The sequence below is a fragment of the Rhincodon typus genome, chromosome 4 (assembly GCF_021869965.1).
Source record: "Rhincodon typus isolate 14 chromosome 4, sRhiTyp1.1, whole genome shotgun sequence".
In the NCBI taxonomy this organism is placed as follows: Eukaryota; Metazoa; Chordata; class Chondrichthyes; order Orectolobiformes; family Rhincodontidae; genus Rhincodon; species Rhincodon typus.
The window spans coordinates 30,139,693-30,163,380 of record NC_063335.1 but is presented as its reverse complement, the minus strand read 5'-3'; the positions used below and the strand labels follow the sequence as shown (position 1 = coordinate 30,163,380).

Genomic DNA, 23,688 nt, shown 5'->3' with positions numbered 1-23,688 from the left:
CTGTGCGCGTTTGCTCTCAAAGACGGACACAGTTGCATTGGAAACAATTCTGTGAAGGTTCACTGGGCAAAAATTATTGGGATAAAGGAAGTGTCTTTTGAGGAATGGTCAAGCAGGTTCAGCTATATTCAGTGAAACTTAGCAAAATATGAAGTAATCTTATTAAAAAGGTATAAAATTCTGAGATAGATGCTAAGACGATGACTCCCGTTGTGGGGAAACCTAGAACTAGAGAACAATTTCAAAGCAAGCGGTCTCCTAATTAAGATGGAATGGGAAGGAATTTTCTCACTGAGAGGGCTGTTTATGTCAGGAATTCTTTTCCTTAACGAGAATTAGAGTTCGAAACATTGAGTATATTCAAGGATGAATAGATGGCCACTTAATTTACAAAGAAGTCCCAGGTCATGGGGTACAGGCAGGAAGTGAGGTCAAGTTCGATCAGCAGTGAGCTTTTTGAAAAACACAGCAGACTTTTTTTTTATGGTTGAGAAGGAATAGACAGATAATGGTCAAATGGCCTATACTCACTGCTATTTCTTTTGTGCCCTCTACATCTCTCTGGGGAGCAAAGGCCAATGCAAAGAAGTTATAATTCCCTACACGAAAGGGAAGAATTCTGTCACCCTAACTTCAAACAATACTAACGGACAGTTCAGGACTAGAGGAATGCCAATAGAAAAGTAGCCTCTTACCCTGGGTGCAACTGGAAATCCATGTGATGGCTGTGGGAACTGGAGTTCCATTCGCATAATAATGACAATGTGGGTGAAGGGACAGTTGGAACTATAAGGACTTGGGATGAATGTTTTGTCTCAAATTTTAGAAATACACGAAGATATATGTAATGAAATAGCCTTGGCTTGGAAATTTGTTTCATTTGACTATGATTCAAACAAAATGACTAAAATTGTGTGTCTGCTCTACTGATGTTTTGAAGGGAGATCACAGTAGCTTGTGTTTCTAGGCACTGCAATACTACAGAAATACTTTTCATAAAGTCACATACAACTTCTCTCTTATCCTTTTTATCAACCTGGATTTTAGGAAAAAAGTTGAGTGAGGAAAACGTCAGCTATATTGCTCAGAAGATCCATACTTAAAACAGAATCAGGCTATTGTATGTTAGCCTTTCTACTAATTGTTAATAAATCTTAATCTGTCAGACCTTTTGGAGGGGGGATGCATGTGTGGGGTGGGTGGAATACACAATTTTACTAAAAAAAGAAAAAGTACTAATTTTAACATTTGATCCAACTTACCATTTGTTAATCTGTCAAAAAGAAAGATGTCAAAATTCCAATTTCCATCCTTTTCTAGCATACACTGAAAGCACAAAGAAAACCAATCATGTTTTGGAAAAAAAATCCTCTTCAAGCTAAAACTTATTTAAAAGAGCATTCGAGTATTAAAAAAATTTTTTTTTTTTCTTAATCACAAAAGTTGTTTGTTCTTCAAATCTACATGATCCTCCGTATATCACCAAGAGAACAACAAAAATATTTGAAATATGTAACAGGTCTGGCAACATTTGCAGCAAAAGATTTGTGGCATCCACAGTATTTTGCTTCTGTACCAGAGAACCTGATCTTCAGATGGAGGAGTCAAATCGAGGATTTGGTTGAGGGGAGGCTGGTATCAGCAAGGCATAACTAAAGGAAAGAAAATTACTATTTAAGGCATATAAATCTTACCTTTAAGCCATTTAGACATTAATGACTTCATGATATCAGTGAAGCTATCTTTGTGTATGAGCCTTTCCCTAAAGTTCATAAAAGCACATTTTGCAAACAAACCCAAGGCAGTGAACAAAAAAAAAGATAAATGTGAATTGATACAAATGCCAGCCAACTTCTGGCATGTGGAATAAAACTTGAATTCAATGAGTGTGAAAAATCATACCACGAAGAAAAACAATTTTAGTTCAATCTATGTTTCAAGTCCTGAAAATGCTTCTGAAAACTGACTCTGATGGTTCTGAAATAAAATTTCTTTTGGTGTTTGGACAAGTGGCATCAAGCATGTTCCATAAAATGTAAACAGCAGTATCAACTCAATAGTTTTGAATCCAAAATTTAGAAAGGTATTAGGTCACTACATACAGCTACTTTATTAATAGGATCCGGTCATCATGTTTCACATGAATACCCTACAACATAGGACTATATATTTTAAAAAAAGGTTCAGCTGAAGGGGGTGAGCTGCTAAAGACTAAATTAAAAATCATAACCATAGGATAAATAAGAATAAAGTGGAAAGCATCCATTGTGCAGGGCTCACATGCAAAGGCACCAATTTAACAAGGTTCTAGAAGTTTCTCAAATGACTGAGTCAACACCAGCGTCCAGTCTAAGTGCTTCTAGCATCGCTGATCAGAGGTATCCTAGTAATGTGTGTCTAAAGTAGGCATTCTTATCCTATTTACCACCGTAATGAGCTGCTCTTATTCACACAGAGGTAATCGCATTCCTTCAGCTGTATTAATAGAAACCAATTTTGAAACCAGCAGCTACTGAGGTTCACAAAAAAATCCTGGAAATACTCAATGTCAGGCAACATCTATGAATGGAGACAAAAAGTAAAATTTGAGGTCCAAAGGATGAGCAACTTGAAATGTTAACTTTGCTTCTCGACCTATGGTGTACATTCTGCTTTTATATCAGATTTCCAATATCTGTACCATTTTGCTTCTGTTGAGAAGTTTGAAATTGAGAGAATTGATTAATAATCCCCAAATTAGGAGGACAAACATAATCTTGTTCAGGAGGTGAATGACAAAACTGCATTCAGGACGTAATTTCTCCTTCTTAGAGTACTGCAATTTAGTTTGACTGAAGGAAAACCTTTCCCATAAACTGTCTCAAAACAACTGCGCAAAAAAGGTGTCTGGGCATCACAGTTGTGGTCATCAGTTCATAGTAATTCCTTGCCCCATCCAGGCTAGATTGTGAAATGAGCCACTCGTTTAGGAAGTGAAAGGGTAGACAGGTATAAGAATGAAAACCATATCAATAAATACATTGGTTTCACAACTTGGGACCCAAAGAGTCTGATCATGCTTTTAAAGAAATTTACACGGTTAAAAGTATTTCTAGAATGGTAAACACACATTCATGTCCTAAATCCTTTATCAAAAGGACACATCAAGACCATCATCAGAAAAACTTCAAAGTTTGAGTCGATAGAATGCAGAGGTAGAGAAACACAGCAGGTCAGGCAAGCATCAGAGGAGTGGGAAAGTTGACATTTCTGGTCAGGACGCTTCCTCCGGATTCAGTTTACTCATGTTCAATTAATATTTGAAACTCACCATGGCTTGGCCATTGTAGTTATCATCCAGAACGCTGAGAGAATTTAGAGAAGGAACACCACGAAATAAGTGAGTAGATCGAAAATATCTTTGAAAACTAAGCAACCTTCTGATCTTCCTTGCTGAAGCCAATTCTCCGGTTTCTGGGGATACTGCAAAACAAAAAGTGCTTGACATGAAGATTATGTTATATTGTATTCCTTGCTCTGTCTAAGCACCTTATGATCTATATGTCCTTGTTTGCTATGATCTGCCTGCACTGTTCACCAAACAAAGCTTTTCACTGTACTTAGGTACACATGAAAACAATAAATTAAATCATCAAATCGTATTCCTACTATTTCACATGAAGCAACAATACAGTTCTGTAATGTTTGTTTTAATTTGTTGAAGAGATGTGAAAAATCACTGGTAAGGCCAGTGTTTATTACTCATCCCTAGCTGCCTTGACGAGATAGTAGTGAGCCATTTTCTTGAATTACTTCAGTCACAGAGAGGGGTGTTTTTGGATATATCTCTCTCCTCTCCAGGATTTTGACTTGGCAACAGGCGAAGGACGCCATTATAACTCTATGGTGATGGTGTCTAACTTGTAGGGGAACTTGTGATACAGGTGCTCTTATGTACTTTCTGCCCTTGTTCCTCATGGTAGAGGCTGTGTGTTGAAAGTTACTGTCGTTGGTGAGTTTTGGTAGTGCATCTTGTTGGGATGGTATACACTGCTGCCATTATGCACAGAGTTTTGGAGGGCATAAATGTTTAAGATAACGCTCCAGGCAAATAGGTTAATTTGTCAGAACAAAATCAAGCTTCTTGAGTGTTGTTGGGGCTGCACTCACTCAGGCAAGTGAGCAGTATTCTATCACAATGGTAAGTTCTGCCTTGTAGACGGAAGACAAGCTTTGAGGAGTTAGGTGGTGAATTACTCACAACAGAATCTCTACCCTCTGTATGGCTACATGCAATAATAAGAGCAGAACTGGGCCATTTGGCTCTTAGCACCACCGTTCGATAAGATGAGGCTTGCAAATTCCACAATCCCCTCAACTTCCAGGAGCATTAGATTTTATTTTAGCAATGGAATCAATCTACCTCCTCCTTAAAAACATTCAAAAATCTAGTCTTCACCACATTCTCAGGCAGAAAGCTCCAAAGCTGCACAACCATCAGGAAAAATTGACATTCAATTGACATTGCATGTTTAGGCATGCCTGCTGCTGTTACTATACTCCTCATTGAACCAAGGTCGATGCCAGCACTTGCAGCAGATGACCCCTACCATCTCACGGATGATCAGTTTTCAGTGTTCGGAAACATTCCCTTTCAGTGCAGTGGACATGCCATAATGTGATTGATTAACAGATCTTCAGTGTGAAGACAGACTTGATCACCACGAAGACTGCAAATGCATCTGTCCCTGACACAAAGAGATTGACAAGGATAAGATCAAAACCCTGAGGAAGGGTTGCTCGACCCAAAACAGTAGCTGATTTCTCTCCGCAGATGCTGCCACACCTGCTAAGCTTTTCCAGCAATTTCTGTTTTTGTTTCTGATTTACAGCATCCACAGTTTTTTCGATTTTTATAAGATCAAATTTGTTCTTCCCTCATGTTGATTTTCTCAACAACTGCCGCAGATCCAATCTGACACGTGTGCTTGGGGTTTAGATCATCAGCATCACCAGATCGAACAATGAGACGTCCTGGAACAAAAACAGCCTTCACTTCCTGGTAGAACAACCCAAGGCCACAAATCATGAAAGCGGCTTCAACAGCTCATGGCTAATGGCCAAAGACAAATCTAGAATATAATAGGCATGTAGTGGAAAAGAAAGCTCCAGCAGTCCGACAGTATGCCGTCCATAATAAAGTGCAAAGTTTTTTTGAAGCCACCAGGGTCATCTATAGAGCTAACGGTCAAATGGACAAAATTGCTTTCTGTTCAAGTACAATAATGCAACCTTGAATGAACTCTTTCAACAACTTCTCAACCATGGCAGCCCGATACTCTCCAGGCTATCTACCAGAACTTCGGTATAGAATCCACGGGCACGGAAGATACCTTAGAAAATACCTCAAATCCACAGGACGGCTCCAATTAAATAGATGAAAAGCAACAAAGCCTGGGGCCATCACATGGCATTTTTGCTAAGACCTTCAAAGCTGGCAGATTTTTGCTGACATCAAGACTCCCTGCAGATTTAGAATGAAAAATAACTTTGTTCCCTGCATTGCCCCAAAGCACCAACTTCAGCAATGCAACAACAGTAACCCTCTCCAAACAGGAGATCAATCATGTCTGGGAAGATATGGAGGTATTTCTCGTTCATAGTAAGGAAATTCCTGAGAGGCTTTTATGAATTGCCATTATTTGTGGCAGAGGAAATCCTGCCAGAGACAGTGTGGGGCATGAGAGGAACCTCCAACATGACGTCTGTTGAGAGATGAATAAAAGAAAAACACAGAGAACACCATCACGGCCTTATATTCGCTCATGCATTCAAACAATGGGACCAAAGCATTAAGTCATGAGGCTTTGTAGATTGTGCACAATTCAGATGGCCAAGAAACTTCAACACAATTGCTTCATGATAACTATAACTGCATAGAGTGGAAGATCTGAAACAGACACCTTCAAAATCTAGATCAGGGTCGAGCAAGGCGGTGAGGCAGATCTCACACTACTTACAATCTACCAACAGCAGAATTCACCTCAAAAGAACAACTCCTGTTTGGTGTCAGCACTAGGTGGAAAGAGCAAGGACATTCTTGCTATAGAGGGAGTTAAGTGAAGGTTTAACAGACTGATTCTTGTGATGGCAGCACTGGCATATAGTGAGAGTTTGATTCAGTTAGGATTATAGTTGCTGGATCTCAGAAACCTATAAAATTCTAACAGGATTAGACTGGGTAAACACAGTAAGGATGTTCCTGGTGACAGGGGAGTCCAAAACCAGGGGTCATAGTCTAATGATATGGGTTAAACCATTCAGGACTGAGGAGAAGAGAAATTTCTTCACCCAGAGAGTGATGAGCTTGTGGAATTCTCTATCACAGAAAGCAGTCAAGGCCAAAACTTTACATGATTTCAAGGAGTTGGATATAGCACTTCAAGCTAAAGGGATCAAAAGGATATGGGGGAAAAGCAGAAATAGGCTGATGAGTTGGGTGATCAGCCATCATCGTAATGAATGACAGGACAGGCTTGAAGGGCTGAATGGCCTACTCCTGCTCCCATTTTCTGTTTCTATGAAAACTATTAGACCTCAGTCATGTCTGTGCCCAAACTAAAATGATCATCATAGATATACAGATCTATCACTTGCAGGTGACTGCAATGTCATTGTACGATCTGCACCAGACTTGCACATAAGAAACTGTCAAGGACAAGAGCCTATACCTTGAATTTTGTGAAAATAAAACTCTTATCAACTCTCAGTTTATCAGTCAAGTATTCCACCTCCCATGTATATTGCCCCCACAACCTCCTACACTCCAGTGAAAAAAGTCCCGGTCTCTCAGCTCTATATATGCTGCGTTTGCAGCTTGGACAAGTGATTGGACAAATTGACTGGCCCAGATGAGCTGCATTCCAGGCTACTGCGGAAAGTGAGACAGGAAATTGCAGGGTCTCTCTTGCAAATTTTGGAGACACTCTGGAATCTTTTGAACACTTTCCATACTTTTGCAGTCAACTCTCTCAAATAGCCACCATTGACGAGGAGATCCAATGCCAGGTCAGCTGCAATTGCTCACTCTTCTACAAATATAGCAGTGAATATATGCCAAAATCTTCAAGTCAAAAGATGTCGTAGTGTACAAAGCAGTTGTGATCATGACACTCCTGCACTTTAACGAGACCTAGACTGCATATCAGTAGACCAAAAAGCTAGAGGAATTCTATCAGTGATCTCTCTGCCATTTCCTCCAGATTCAACAGGAAGGCCAGCAAACAAATGTATCCCTCATGAAGCAAGCACCAGAAGCATTTAGGCAAGATTTCCAAAAAAAAACTTTAATGATCATCGTATCCAGACGACCAAGAAGTCTGCCATGCCAGGTCCAGTTTTCTCAACTCTCAAGTGACAAACTGTCCAGGGAGAAACAAAGAAAACACACAAAAAAAAAACTTAAAAGCACAGCATAGAGTCATTCAGCACAGAAACACACTTTTCAGTCAACGCATCCATTCTGACCATGTTTCCCAGACTAAACATTTGCCTGTGCTTGGCCCATATCCCTCTAAACCTTTCCTATTCATATACCTGCCCAAACATCTTTTAAATGTTGTATCTGTACTTGCATCTACCACTTCCTCTGGCAGCTCATTCCACACACGAACCACCCTGTGTGTGAAAAATTTGTCCCTCAGGTCCCTTTTAAATCTTTCTCCTCCCACCTTAAAAAATACACTCCCTAGTTTTGAACTCCAACACCCTAGTGAAAAGACATTTGTTATTCAGAATGTACTGGATTCAATGCTTTATTTGTTGTAATTAAATTTACATTCAATTCCATTGAAAAGGTCTCACATGCGTTATGTACTACAACCAGATAAATGCAGTAATGATGTGATACAATCAATATTTTCAAATTCATATTTAAAGTAATAGCATTAGACTTCAGACCATGCGAGTGCATTTACTCCTTAGGCCAGATTGCAATGTGACTGTCACTACATGCTGTTATTATGGCTATAAGATCACTCATCAATTCTTCTTCACTTCCTGATCTCTAATAAAGAGGGATTCTCTTCTGTTTTTTGGCACTGATTGAAGCAGAGCATGTACTTGAAACATGGTGAGAGCATAGGAGTTAGAGGAGCAAGACGCTCTGAAGACATTAGGACTGATAATAATGGTTGCAGGAGCTTGTAACAATCTGTTAGAATGACGACAACTTTTCCATCAAGCCGCATTATGATTGGAGTCACATCATCTTTGGTGTGGCAAAACAGCAGAGGATCGAAAATGAAGTAATCCTTGCACCCTGGATCCTGCTGACTTGTGGGATAAACTGCCCCATGTTCCTGTTGGTCAAGAATTGGCCTGCACTGTCACAGCGAAGACCCATGGCTGAAACTCGTGACCCCAAGTAGATGTCACTTTAGAATCAAGAGACAGCCTTAATACTTCTTATAAGAATATTTATGGGCTTCCACAATCCCTTAAAATAAGTTCTGTACAATTAGGTTATTACAGCAAGATCCCGATTTGCTGTATCACAGACTTTCCCGCCCTGCAGTGGTGCACACAGAGATACCACTCCGAGCAAACCTACATATTCGTATGAAAAGAGATTGACTAGGTTGTAATTGTTTGCGCTAGAGTTCAGACAAATGGGGGTGGGGAAAATCTCAGAGACTTGTAAAATTCTAACAGGACTGGACAGGGCAGATGCAGGGAGGATGTTCCCAATGATGGGTGTGTCCAGAGCCAGGGATCACAGTATGAGTATTCGGGGTAGACGATTTAGGACAGAGATGAGGAGACCTTTCTTCACCCAAAAAGAGTGGTGAACCTGTGGAATTCATTACCACAGAAAGTAGTTGATGCCAAAACACTGAACGTATTCAAGAGGCGACTAGATACAACACTCCGGGTGAATGGGATCAAAGGTTATAGGGAGAAAGCCGGATTAGGCTATCAAGTTGGATGATCAGCCATGATCGTGAAGAATAGTGGAGCAGGCTCAAAGGAGCAGGAGGCGGCCAATCTCCTATGTTTCTATCTCCAAACTAATTACCCAAGTTAAAATTATTGCAGTGAGTGTGTGTACTGGCCTAAACCGCAACTAGGGACAATATGCCTTAAAGAATTCTTTCACCAAACACTGTCACACAGTTCAGATTCTTTGTAAAACCACGCTACTCTAGAATCAACCTGAAGTGCAAAAAAATCTGTTACGGTTAATTATTTGTAACAAAATCACCTCCTACAGCAAATTTAAAATAAATTTGTTGCACAATAGGCAAGACAGTCAGTTTTCACTTGCGTTTTTCTGCATCCAATTTGTAAGCTAAAACAGGAGACAGTAATAGGTGCAAAATCTCTTTCATGTTCTCAAGAAGCACTAAAGTGATGATGCAGGTAATGGAAAAAATATTGACGTTGCAAGTATCACACAAGGACAAGTAAACATGATAAAGAGCAGGTGTTCCTGACATTCTGGATATTCTCCTGACATTATCTATTGGAGTGCAGTAAACTATGTGAAGAACAATGAACACAAATAAGTTACTGCAATTGTGCTTTTACATTACGACAGCACATCCCAGTGCTAAGGAAAATATATTTTGTACTGACAAACTTAAAATGACTCAGCAACATTTTACTTTACATGCCTAAACCCTGTATGTAAAACAAACAAATATTGCTTTTTGATCTAATTAACTTTCTCAAGAGGAATCTCTTCAGGTATTCCAGCCAGACAACTCATCAGAAACCATCCCTTAATTAGATGCTAGGTAGGGAAGAACCTGTCTCCACCAAATTATATGAAAGCTGCTCCCTACGTAAGATAACTTTTGTTCCTAACTGCCTCACCCAAGTATGGGCAACCTACCCATCCCCAGACAGCAGAGAAGATAAGGTACAACTTAACAAAAAATAGAAACTGCAAAATTCATACCGAATTTTGTACTTAAATGGTTTTACTGAAGGCAAGACCCAGTACATCATTACCTATACGCTCAGATGCCTTTACAATAACATAATCTTTTAGTCGTAAGCTATAAAACTTCTTAAAATTTCACAGATGCTTTGCTATGAATTATAATACTGTGAATGTAAGGATATTGATCAAATGGCTAAGTAACAGCAGAGACATTGTAAATCCCTGTGTAATCAACTTCACTGGTTAAAATATTCACACATCACAAATAGTAACTTGGAAAAACCCCAGTAAAAGCACAAACAGGAGACGAGAGCAGTCAAGAGACCCTTCAGCCTAAAGACAAACACTTTTGAAGTCTAAGAACTGCGTCATTGCTGTGCACTTGTGAAAAGCAGCATATAAAACATGCCTTCAACAAGAGATGCACTGTAGTTAAATCATTTTTCTTCTTAATTGGGGTGGGTGCATACACACTCATCATTTTAATGGTTTTTTGTGCTAGAAGTTGAATGTAGTTGAAAACATGCCCAACCAAGACTTCTGAAAAGAAACATACTGAGCCTGACGTTTATAAACATGGTCCAGGCCTTGAGACTGAAAACAGTAATTAATATATTCAAACTTCAGATGTTTTTATTTTGTTTTTAAATGATATTAAAAACTCTCAGCTGTGGTTGTTTAATACAAAGAAAAAAGGCGGCCCATCATTCTATAGGGTTTCCGTTTCAAAACAGCAACAGTTGGAGGTACTTGCATTGGTTTCTTTCAATATGGATATTCTCTGTTGTTCCACTCATGACGTATTGCAAGAGGTGACAGAATAGCCAATGAATTAACTGAAGGATAGCAAGTTACTCCTGAGTGGACAATAAAAGGTAAAGCAGAACAGCATCAGATGTGGAGGTAATAATAGCTTAGTTAAGGGTTTCAGCACTACATCATCAGTATGCAAGATGATACAGGTCTTTGTGACATTAATCCCAAGGGGTCAGAAGCTCAGCTCAACTAGATAGCATGCGGAGGCTTTTAAAGGTCAGATTCAACACAAGTCCGTTCTCTCCATCTATATTTCACACTGCTCAGAAACACAGCCAATATAATCAAAGATCCCTCCCACCCCAGTTATAATCTCTTCCAACCTCTTCTGTCAGGCAGAAGATACAAAAGCTTAAACACATGTACCAACAGATTCAAGAACAGCTTTCCCCCCGCCGTTATTACACTTCTGAATGGAACTCTCAATCATCAAACTTAATGTTGATTTCACTCTTTGAGCACCTTCTCTGCAGCTGTAACATTGTATTCCGCACTCTGTTCTATTACCCATATGCAGTTTGCATGGTATGATTTGCATGTACTGCGCACAAAACAAAATCTTTCACTGCACCTAGGTACATGTGACAATAACAAATCAAATCAAATGGGTGGACAAAAGATAGAACTGGCATCAAGGGGCAGAAATTATGATGGGTCTGTAAATGATGAGTGCTGTCTTCCCTGGTTATGTTGCTGAAATTGTGACTCGTTTAGGGCTGGATGTCATAATAAATCTGATAATAGAACAATGGAAGAGAGTGAAGAGGCAAGGTGCTGACAGGTAGAGAGCATCCTCATCATGCAGGCAGAACCCACTCGAATACTATGATGCTGCTGCCTAAGGTCCACTAACAGTAGTCCATTCAGGTCTTAGAATGACACAACAGCATCTATCAGACATATACCTCAACGTTTTACTCACCTTTGCTCAATATCCCACTTGAAAGTCTAACACAACAAAGTCCAATCTTGAAAATTTCAATTGATAAAATATCCACTAACTCTTGGAGGAGGTGGGAGTTCCACTTCTCCATGAAGTTGTGTGTGACAAAAGCCTTTTTGATTTCACTCCTAAATAACTTTAAGCTCATATCCTCCTGTTCTGAACTCGAGGAAACAGATGTTCTGTTTAGCGTCTCAAATTGATTCATCATTTTAAATACCTAGGCCTAATTATCTTCAGCTGCTTCATCAATGACCTTCCCTCTTTCAGAAAGTCAGAAGTGGGGCATTTGCTGATGATTGCACAATGTTCAGCACCATTTGTCTCCTTAGATACTGAAACAGTCCATACTCAAATACAACAAGACCTGGATAAAAATTCAGGCTTAGGCTGATAAGTGACAGGTAACATTCATGCCAAGCAAATGCCAGGCAATGACCATGTGCAATAAGAGAAATTCTAACTATCGCCTCTTGACATTCAATGGTGTTACCATCACTGAATCCTGCCACTGCCAACATCCTGGGAGTTACCATTGATCAGAAGCTCAGCTGGACCAACCATATAAAAATAATGGCTGCAAGTGCAAGTCAGAGTCTTGGAGTTCTGCAGCAAATAACACACCTCCTGACTCCCCAAGGACTGTCCACCATCTACAAGGCACAAGTCAAGAGCGTGATGGAATACTCTCCACTAGCCTGCATGAGTGCAGCTCCAACAACTCTCAAGCAGCTTGACATCTTTTCCACATGCCAGTTCTCTTTCCTTTTCCTTTTCTTCTCCTCTCTGTAGTAATTCTATCACTCCCAACCCTGCTCTTTTTTAATTACCTACCTAAGCAGTTAGGTCGCAACTGGGATCTGCATGGTGGGAGCTGAATGCACAGGCTGTGTCCTGCAGCGATGGTGGATCGAGCATGGGCCAGAGCAGTGGTGGCGATCAAGAGGGAGCCGGTGATGTGGCGGCGAGGGGGGGCCTTTCACATGGCAGCAGCTGCAGCGGCAGCCTCCTGGGTGCCCTAGCGATTGGAGCGATGCCTGCACCATTGTGGAGATGGGACTTGGGACTCAGATTTTTTTTTTTGTTGCTTACCTACTGGCTCTTAAAATCTTTTAATTTTGGCTTTTGTAACCAAATGGGTGTCAGTGAATGGTGACTCTGTGCCCTTTTTTGCTGCACTTATGTATTCCTCTACTTAGTACGTGACAAAACAAAACTTAAAAATCATCCAGGGACAAAGTAGCCCACTTAACTGGCACCACACCCACATATATGTTCACTCCCTCCACAACCAACGCTCAGTAATAGCAGTGTGTACCACCTACAAGATGCACTGCAGAAACTCTAGAAGACTCCTTAGATAGCATCTTCCAACCCCACAACCATTTCCATCTAGAAGGACAAGGGAAGCAGATACATGGGAATACTACATCCTACAAATTTCCCTCCAAGCCATTCACCATCCTGACTTGGAGGTACATTACTGTTCCTTCGGTGTCACCGGATCATAATCCTGGAAATCCCTCCCTAACAGCATTGTGGGGCTACTTACTGCACATAGATTGCAGCAATTCAAACAGACAGCTTACTACCACCTTCTCAACAGCATCTAGGGATGAGCAATAAATACTGGCCCAGCCAGTGACACCCTCAACCCACCAGTAAATTTTAAAGTACTCTAGTTGTGGTATCACCAAGGTTCTGTACAGGCACTGTAAAATTTCCCCACCTTAATATTCCTTGCAATAAATGGAAACATTCCATTTGTCTTCTGACTCGTCTTCTTGCCCTTCAAGTACCATGGTACTCAGATCCCACTGTGACACCAGGTTCTAGAATTTCTCTCAATTTCAACAGTATACTATTTTTCTACATCTCCTTTTTCTGGCACTGAGAAAGACAGACTGCCAAATCAAATCAAGCTCCTTGCCCCTGTTAGAGAAACAGCCCAGGATAACATCTACTCTAACATTCCACGATAATCCTGAAGCTATCAACAGTTTTGACAAATTTAGGCTTCTTACTGAAGTTAAACTTTCATAGTATGAAAGCTCAAATAAATGTCTGTAAAATTATCAAGTCTAGAACAACTTTCTAGTCCATATTCCTGGTGCTTCAACATTCCAAGTTTTCTTCCACTTTACATTTCAAGATCCAAAGTTATGATAAATTCCTTAATCAAGCTGGATTACAGGCTAAATAGATTTCCCTCCAAAGTATGAAAAGAAAGTTGCTCTAAGTGAGGTTCGTCAAATAATATACTTACAGTGCAAAAGGCGAAAATCAACATAAGGATGAGAATCTCTTCTTTCAGGTTGAAATCCTGCCCGGCTCCTTACGCGTACATCCCCTGAAAATATGTTCAAGAATGCCCAGGGTTAACACAAGTGCCAAGGGAATCATACCAAGCATAATGTGGAACCCTCGAGAGTCAAGCAAAAACGAAAAAGTCTGCAGTCAAGACATATACATGTTTGCTGATGATGATTTACCATTTACCAAGAAGATGTACAATAAAATACAACTTTCTTACATAATACAAGTTACCAAAGGGGTTCTGCAGTGGGCAGTTCTTGCAATTTATATCAGGCCTTACAATACAATCTCTGTTATTAAGGCATTTTCTATTGTGGGGGAATGTTCTGTGCATTCCACATGAGTAACTGGCTTAATATTGTTAAACAAGGGAAACAGTAATGAACAAGCTGCATTAATGCAGCTCTTTTTGCATCCTCATGATATCTCAAAGCACCTCATAGTCAACAGGTCTTATGAGCATTGACGTATGTTAATGGTTATAACTTAAGGTGTTACAATACAGTAAGTTGATGAAAGCTTATCAAGCAGTTTTTAATGATGTTGTCTAGTGTATAAATGGTAGTCCAGGACACTGCGTAAAGTTCAAAGTCTTGTTCAAAGAATTCTGCATTTTTTTTTTTAAATGCACCCTTTTTTTTTTAAACACACCCTTAAAAGAGGTGGAGGAAAAATTTGATAGGTATTCAAAATCAAAGGACCTGGACAAAGTGAATAGAATGAAACTGGTCTCAATACTCAAAAGGTTAAGGACTAGAGGATAAAGATTAGCAAAAGAACAAACAACACGAGAGAAAACTGTTTCAAGCAGAAAGCAGTTAGGATCTGGAATGTACTACTGGAGAGCGAAATAGTGGCAGATTCAATCTGACAGGGATTTGGAGAAGCACCTGAGAGAAAACATTTGCAGGGCTCAGGGAAAAGGTAAGAATCAGAACAAAACAAGTTGATCTTGGATAAAGATGGCATGGATGCGATGGGCCAAATAGAATGGTGACAGCATTGAAGTAGCCTATGATTCAAAAGCTACTTGAATAGGCATACAAGCCTCAGGGTAGGTCAAACTTAAAGGCAGCCTAGCCAACAATGCAGTTCATCATTAACATTGAATGGTTAATCTAGATGATATGTTGACATTTTTGAGGTGGGACTAGAACCAAGAAATTTACCTCTAAACAAGTAGAACAGGAATGAGAGAGGATTGGAAAACATTCTATGCCCAAGCTGGATAACAGCTGGGCAAACTGAACCACGGGACAATTTAGAGTGGGTTTCATAATGGGAAAGAGAAAAACAGCTCAGTGGAGTGTTACAGTTGGCAGGGGGCGACATAGATTTCGTGGAAAGCAAAAAAGTGGCTGAGTAGCAAGGGTGCAGAGATCAGAGACCTAACTACAGCTAATAGTGCAGTGCAGCAAAGATAAACCACAGTGTTCACAACAAAGCAATGAAAGTCAGTAGGAGGGCAGGAGTCACATAACAACGAATGGCAGTGTTCATTATACTGGACAGTGTAACTTAGTTCGAAGAAGTAGTAGAAGTAGATTAGCCAAATCTAATTGAAGTGTAACCACTTGAAGGACAGTACTTCCCCACATAAATGACCTGTTATCCTCTGGTAAGAGACAGACAAAATTAGTTAATGACCGTGAAGCTTAAAAGGATACACACCAAAATTTGCAAAAGGATCAGCGCAATGGATGATCCAGAGGGGGCCTGGAGGGAGCAAGGGAACGCGCATGCGCGCACAAGAGATAGAGCGAGCGAGCACGCGCGCAAGATTATTAAGTTGGAGAGGGTTCAGAAGGGATTTACAGAATGTTGCCTGAAACAGAAAGTTTGAGTTATAAGAGGAGGCTGGATAGACTGGAATTTTTTCCACTGGAGCGTAGGAGATTAAGGGGTGACCTTGCAGAGGTTTATAAAATCATGAGGGGTATAGATAAGGTGAATAGCAGGAGTCTTTTCCCTAGGGTGGGGGATTTCAAGACTAGGGGACATATTTTTAAGGTGGGAGGAGAAAGATTTAAGAAAAGGGCACAACACGTAATTGTTGCACACACAGTTCACGTGTGGAATGAACTTCCAGAGGAAGAGATGGATGCAGCTACAGTTACAACATTTAAAAGACACTCAGATAAGTACGTGAATATGAAAGGTTTGGAGTGATATGGGTGAAGTGTAGGCAGGAGGCATTTAGTTTGGGATTTATAGACAGCATGGATTAGTTAGACCGAAGGGTCAGTTTCCGTGCTGTGTGATTCTATGACTACAAATAGATTGGTATCAGATAATGAGTCAGAAGACCAAATAAAAAAAGTTAGGTTACTCACCTAACATACGAATGTAAAGCGCAGTCTGATCTGAGCTTTCATAGGAAATGGCTCCTCGTCTCTGAAAAATAGCACACCAACATAGTAGCTGTTACTTTTCAACTCCAACAAACAGAACTTTCAGAAAACGGAACATCCACAGTGTCCTATGAAAATGTCGTTGACCTGAGCAATTAAATGATTTTGAACAATAATATAAAATTTGGACACAGTGGCATTCATTTCAGAATGCATCAGGATGACAAACAAAATATTTACAACTTCAGGTAATAATAAAGCACCAAATATCATGAATCAATTCCCAAGAATCATTGATCATAGAACAAATGACAGAAATTTGTCATAGATCCTTAGACAGCACCTTCCAAACCCACTTCCATTCAGAAGGACAAGGGCAGCAGATGCAATGAATCACCAGCCCCCACAAGATCCCCCTCAAGCCATTTATCATTCTGACTTGAAAATATACCACCTTTCCTTCACTGTCGCTGGGTCAAAATCCTGAATTCCTCCCTAATGGATTGTGGGTCAATCTACAGCATGTAGTCTACAGCGGTTCAAGAAGGCAGCTCACTACCACCATCTCAAGGGCAACTAGGGATGACCAATAAATGCTGGCCTCACAGTGCCGACTTTGTTCCATAAGTGAACAAAAAAAAAAGTGGGCCATTAGGATTCTCAAGCTTGTTCTGTATTTTAACAAAATTACCTGAGGTCCATTTGCACACCTTTCCATCCCATGATATCTTGACTTAAAAATATATTGATTTCAAGTCCCGAAAATTCTGTTAGGTACAGGTATTCGGGGAAATGGAACAAAGGCGTGCAAATTGAGTTTTATTTAATTCTTTACAGGCCGTAGGCATTTGCCTTGAAAATGAGCTGGTGAGTCCACTTTCTAACCCACTGCTGTCTATGGAGGTAGATATACCCTTCATGCTGTGGGGAGGAGGGGGCATTCCAGGAGTTGTTCTAAGTAAATGGGACTAGATCAGATTGGGATGTCTGGTTTGCATGAACTAGTTGGACCAAAGGGTCTGTTTCCGCTGCTCCAGAGAAAACAACCCGAGTTTCTCCAGCCTCTCCTTACGACTCATACCCTCTAATCCAGGCAGCATCCTGATAAACCTCTTCTGCACCGTCTGCAAATCCTCCACATCCTTCCTGTAATACGGCAGGCAGAATTGAACACAATACTCTTAACTGTGACCTAATTAAAATCTTATAAAGCTGCAACATGACATCCTGATTCTTGTACTCAATTCCCCGACCACAAAAGGCAAGCCTGCCATTTCTTCTTTACCACCCCATCTACTTGCATGGTCACTTTCATGGAGCTATGGACTTCAACCCCAAGGTCCCTTGTTCCCATCAGATTGTGGGCAGGTTTTGGGGAATTAAGAAAGTTATTCGCTGCATAATTTCTAGCCTCTGACTTGCTCTTGTAGTTACAGCTTTTACATGGCTGGTCCAGTTCACTTTCTGGTCAATGGTAAACTCCAGGATGTTGATTAGCAAGGCATTCAGCAATAGTAATGCCATTGGTCATCAAGAAGAGATCACCTTCTTAGAGATTCTCATTGCCTAGCACATGCGTGCTACAAATATTATTTGCCCGTTATCAGCCCAAGCATGGATGTCATACAGATCTTGCTGCATATGGACACAGACTCATTCAATATCCGAGAGTTGCAAATGCACAACATTCAGCACCAGTGAACATCCCCATGTCTGCCCTTGTGATGGAAGGATGGCCACTGAAGCACTGGAAGTGACTGATTGAGAACACTCTGGTGAGAAACTCCTGTTGTGATGGTCCATAACTGAGATGAGTGGCCTCCAACAACCACAAGCATCTTCCTTTGTCCAAGGTATGACTCCAACTAGTGGAGGTTCTCCCCCAGCCCGATTTCCACTAATTCCAGTTTTGCTGGGGCTCCTTGATACTATACTTGGTAAAATGTTACCTTGATGTCAACAGCTATCACTCAACTCACCTCTAGAGTTTAGTTCCTTAGTCAATGTTTGGTTGAAGGCTGTAATGGCTTCACTGACAGAACTCAAACTAAACACCAGCGAACAAATTACTGTTGAGCAAATGTTACTTGACAGTACTGTCGATTACCCTTTCCATAACTTTATTGATGACATGTTGCGTATAAATTTAGATTATGTTTTGTGCATGACTGCCAGTCTCTGCCTTTGAGATTTGATTATATTTTGATCACCATTGAAATTAGTTCACTGGAGATTGGGAAGTTTTTGGCACAGAGGGGATTAAGTAGTGCAAGGGTAGCTCAAGATGAAGAAGTTAGGAAATAAGAGCAAGACTAGGCCAGTTGACCAATCAAGCCTATTCCAGCATTCAACAGGATCATGGTTGATTCTCTACCACATCATTTTCCTATACTACCCACATATCCCTTGATTTATATCTAGAAAGTTGAGGTCACAAGATTAGCCATATTTGTATTGAATTATAGAACAGCCAGAAAAGGCTAACTGGTCCACCCCTGCTTCCATTTCTTTTGCAACTAATAATCATCAGGCTGGTTCTGTCATCTTGCATAGAAAGTGTCCAAGAAGTGGCAGCCATCTGTTTTAAGAAACACTAAATTATGGGAACGTTAAACACAGTTAAATGCAAGTCTTTAAAATTTTTGAATAAGAACTGAAGGATTCCACACTATCTGTAAAATTTACCGAATTGTAAACATAATGTCACAAAATTGTCACAGGTACATTTGCTTAGATAACAGTCTGACGGACTCAATCTCCCAAGCACTTCCTAGCTTACATCTAAAATGTGTCTTTGTCTCTTTTTATTTCCACCTCCCCTCTCACTTTGCTCTGTCTCTCGTCTGTCTTTCCAGATCTTCCACCTGTCTGATTTACCCAATGACAGATTTTTCCTTCCTAATAGACATTTCCTTTTAATCCCTTTCTCCAGTTCACCCTTTATTTTGTTTCCTCACATTCTTGCTCATTTATTTCCACTGGGCATTTGAAATCAGCAGGGGCACATTTGCAGCATGTGCCAGAAAATGTTCACATTAGAATACTGGCTCTTCATGTTACAGTGTAAGAAGCCTCTTTTCCACATTTAAATCTCAATTGCATTTTTGGAATGTAAGTATTCATTGGCCATTAAAATGAAAATTAATCCACAAAAATGAATCCTCTAACACTGACAGAAAGACCAAAACCACAGATTGGTTTAAAATGTCAGATATAATTATTTTTTGGAACATTAAAAACAGTGAGCAGGCCCTCAATGAGATTACACATAATCAATGACCCTGCCCTGGAAAGTGCATATCTGTCATTAATAAAGGGATCTGACTTGGTTTATAATAATCATTCACACCCATCTGATCTTTCCTGGCTCAAGAGGTGGTAAAATAAATTGCAATGCCCCAGAGACTTACTCAGTGCAGCCTATAAATTTGACGTGGGTCCTTACACAACAATTTTACATACACATCAGTCATCCATTAATCAAACAGATTTCGGAAATCCTCTTTACTCTGTCATCACTTGTGACCACAAATCAGTGTGCATCAAACTCAGAACCACATTTCTCTGCTCTGAAGTCTGATGTCTAACACAATGGGACAGGGAATTCTTATCTCCAATATACAGAGCTGCCATTCTGAACCATCCCATTAACAATTCATGCTTAAACCAAGATCAATTCCTTATTAAAAAATACAAACTCTACAATTTTAATGACAGTGTATTTTTAAAATGTTAAATTCAGGGGATAAATTATTTTTATTTGACCTTCCAGAAATCTTCAGATGTGCAAAGAAACAAAACTGGGGGAAGAAGAGAAGAATCAAATCGCATGCCAGGGACTCAGTTTGTTTCAGACCGAGTGACTGGGAGAGGGATTAAAATCGGTCATTGGAGAACATGGTTTAACGTGGGACAGCCACTTTGTTAAGGCAAGTCAAAAGCAATATATATCTGACTAACCCATTTGAGCTCTCTGACGAATTAACAGAGAGGGCTCCTCACGTAGATGTATAAGTAGACTTTGAAAATACAATTGAATAGTAGCATTTCATAGCCTTATTCAAAAATTAAGAGCTTTTGGGATTAAGGGGATGGTGGGCACATGGGAATTAAATTCTTGGTGACTTCTAAAATAAATTCAGTGCAGATCATCAGGTATCAGAAGGGGCAGTCCAGCTGCAATAGTCTCATGCTGAAGACGTGCCTGTTAAGCACAATCACAATTAGCTATTCTGTCTCCCCTTTCGCAACAAGACACCTTGGATGCATTCCTGTTCAATGCACTGGTATCTAATTGACTACTTCAGCACCAGGCAAAGAGACAGGCAGGATGCGCATACAACAAAAGCCATGCACAAAGTGCTGACTGCTGGACTGTGTCTTATCACTAAAAAGCTAAACATCATGATCATCTTTTGGACACCCTCAGGGCACAAAGCTGCAGAAGGGTTTCAATGTCCTGAGGCCCAAACAGGCAGTTTTAACAGAATCTCTGAGAAATCAGAGTCATCAGTGTACAATGAACAAAGACCCTCATTGCGTTGAGCATAACTGCGTGACCTTCATAGGAGAGATTAAATATGTGGGCAAAAAGTTGGCAAATGGTGTAGAAAGTGGAACACGTGAAGTAGTTCATTTTAGAAGGGAGAACAAAAGAACAGTATTATTTAAATGGAGAAAAACTGCAGAAGCTGCAACTCAAAAGGAACTTGGGAGACTTGTGCGTGAAACACTAAAACCTAGCATACACAGCAGCAGGTAATCAGGAAGGCTAATGGAATGTTAGCCCTTATTTCAAGAAGGTTAGGGTATAAATGTAGGAAGTCTTACTGCAACTGTACAAAGTGCTGGTGAGACCATATCTGGAATACTGTAAGCAGTTTTAGTTCTTTATTTAAGGAAAGATATTATTTCATTGAAGGCAGTTCAGAGAAGGTTTATTAGGATGATCCCTGTACGGAGTGATTGTCTCATGAGCAAAGGCTAAACAGGTTGGGACTCTACTCACTGGAGTTTAGAAGAATTAGATATTCCAATGAAACATATCAGATTCTTAAGGGGTTATAAAAGAGGCTGGTTCCCCTCATGCGAGAGTCCATGATCAGAGGGCATAGTCTCAGAATAAAGCATTGCGGAGAGGAGGAGGAATTCCAACTCTCAGACAGTAAGTTTCTTTGGAAATCCTTGCCACAGAGAGCAGTGGGGGCAGAGCCCTTGTGTGTACTTAATGCTCAGATAGACTAATCTTGATCAGTAGGGGAAATCAATGGTTATAGAGAAGGGGCACGAAAGTGAATGTGAGGAATGTCAGATCAGCCATGATCCTATTGAATGGTGGTGTCCAAGCGTCCAAATGGTCTCCTACTGTTCCTATTTCTTATGGCCTTATTCAGCTTATTAAACCTGCCCACCATTCAATATACTCATAGCTAACCCGTCATTTCTGCCTTTTTCTCACTCATCCCGATAACCCCATACGAAATTGGTAACATAGGTACTGATATAGCTCACCAAATCACTGGTGCTCTGGTATAGGTTCTGAATTTTGGTGGTGGTTGTGGCTTTTGAAAGATAAGAGCCACAGCGCACTAAAGTGGTGGAGTACACTGTAAGACTAGAGTTCACCAAGATCATTAGAATGTGAACCTTCTTTGAGAATAAAAGCTCGAGTTAAGTCAAATCTTTGCCAATTCTCTCAGGTTGAGATCCCATGGCACAATGTCAAACAGAAGAATTCTCCTCTGCATCCTGGCAAATATTTATCCCTCAACCAACAGCAAAAACACATTACCGCGGTGTTACTTAATTGCTGTTTATATGATCTTGCAATGCAAAACAAAAGCCATGTCCCCTACATGAAAAGAATAACATCACTTCAAAAAGCTACTTTATTAACAGTAGTGCAGTTTGAGATCATTCAAAGTTATAAAAAGGGACCACACAAATGCACTTTAAGAATTTGTAGGGCTATTATAGGTGGCACGGTAGCTCAAAGGTTAGCACTGCTGCCTCTCAGCACCAGTGACCCGGGTTTGATTCCACCCCTGAGTGGAGTTTTCACATTCTCCCCGCATCTGCAGGCTTTCCTCCAGTTGCTCTGGTTTCCTCCCAGAGTCCAAGGATGTGCAAATTAGTGGATTGGCCATGAGAAATTGAGGATAGGGTAGGGAGGTGAGTTGGGATTTTTGGAGGTCCAAATGGCCTGTTTCCACGGTGTAGAGATTTTATTCTATTAGAGAGAGACATGCAGAAAATTTCACACTTGAAATATTAATTCTACTATGGCAGGCAGAAGATCAAGAGGAAGTTAAACCTAAAAATGAAAAAGTGAACAAGGCCCTATTTGCTGTGCACATGCCAAATGCCTATTTTTTGTGGAAATTAATTTAAGGCGTTTATGTTCTTGTGTTGTAGAGATATTGAGAAGTTCTGAAAATGGATAAAACTGTGGCAAATAGACTGCAAAGTATGAATACATGGAGGTCCTCCACTTTAGACCTGAAATGGATGGAACAATGTATTTTCTAAACAACGAAAAGGTAGAAACAGTAAAGATCCAAAGAGATTTATGAAGTACAGAAAATAATTTTTAAAGGCTAATGGAATGCTCGTTTTACCTAGAAGACAATAAACAGAAGGGTCAGGGTAGATGTTACACTGAAGCAGTAGAAAGCTCTGTTTATACCATACCTGGCAGGTACACACTGCAGATCTAGGCCACACCTTTGGAAAAATACACTGGCCTTTGAAGGAGTAAAACAAAGATGTACCAGAATTATATCTGAGCTAAGAGCTAAACAATGGGCTGGGGTTAGACAATTCAGGGTGTATTCCCTGAAATTTTGATGTTCAAGAAGCAATCTCATCAAAGCTTTCAAGACATTAAGGGGGATCAGAGACTGAAGATAAAAACAAAATTTCTGCAGAACAGGTTAGGGGATTTAGTCTAAAAATTAGAGCCAGTCCTGAGGGACTGAAGTTAGAAAATGCTTCTCCATGGAAAGAATGATGGTCAAAATGTTTGGAACTTTGATATCCAGTGTTAGATCAATTGTTACTGCTAGAATTTTAGATTTTAAAATCCATGGATTTTTAAAAATTAAACAAATGTACTAAGGGATATGTAGCAAAGTCATTAAATCACAAATTAACAACGATCTCTCATTGAATGACAAAAAAGGCTTGAGGAGCTAAGAGGCCCATCCCATAACCCTTAATTCCTTTACTGTTCAAAAATTTATCTAGCCTTGCCTTAAGCACATTCAGTGAGGTAGCTTTAACCGCTTCACTGGGCAGGGAATTCCACAGATTCACAACCCTTTGGGTGAAGAAGTTCC

At 40.2% G+C, this 23,688-nt stretch overlaps 1 protein-coding gene across 5 annotated transcripts in view; it reads right to left on the bottom strand.

Annotated features, from left to right (window-relative positions):
* Nucleotides 1-23,688, bottom strand: part of pde7a (phosphodiesterase 7A) — a 119,664-nt gene that overhangs the window by 36,399 nt on the left and 59,577 nt on the right. For all 5 annotated transcript variants that reach the window (XM_048596032.1, XM_048596031.1, XM_048596034.1 and 2 more), the window contains 4 exons: nucleotides 16,334-16,394; nucleotides 13,951-14,034; nucleotides 3,311-3,462; nucleotides 1,263-1,326 (listed from right to left, as the gene is read on the bottom strand). In XM_048596032.1, the coding sequence (XP_048451989.1) occupies nucleotides 1,263-1,326; nucleotides 3,311-3,462; nucleotides 13,951-14,034; nucleotides 16,334-16,394 (361 nt within the window). The remainder of the gene's footprint in view (nucleotides 1-1,262; nucleotides 1,327-3,310; nucleotides 3,463-13,950; nucleotides 14,035-16,333; nucleotides 16,395-23,688) is intronic.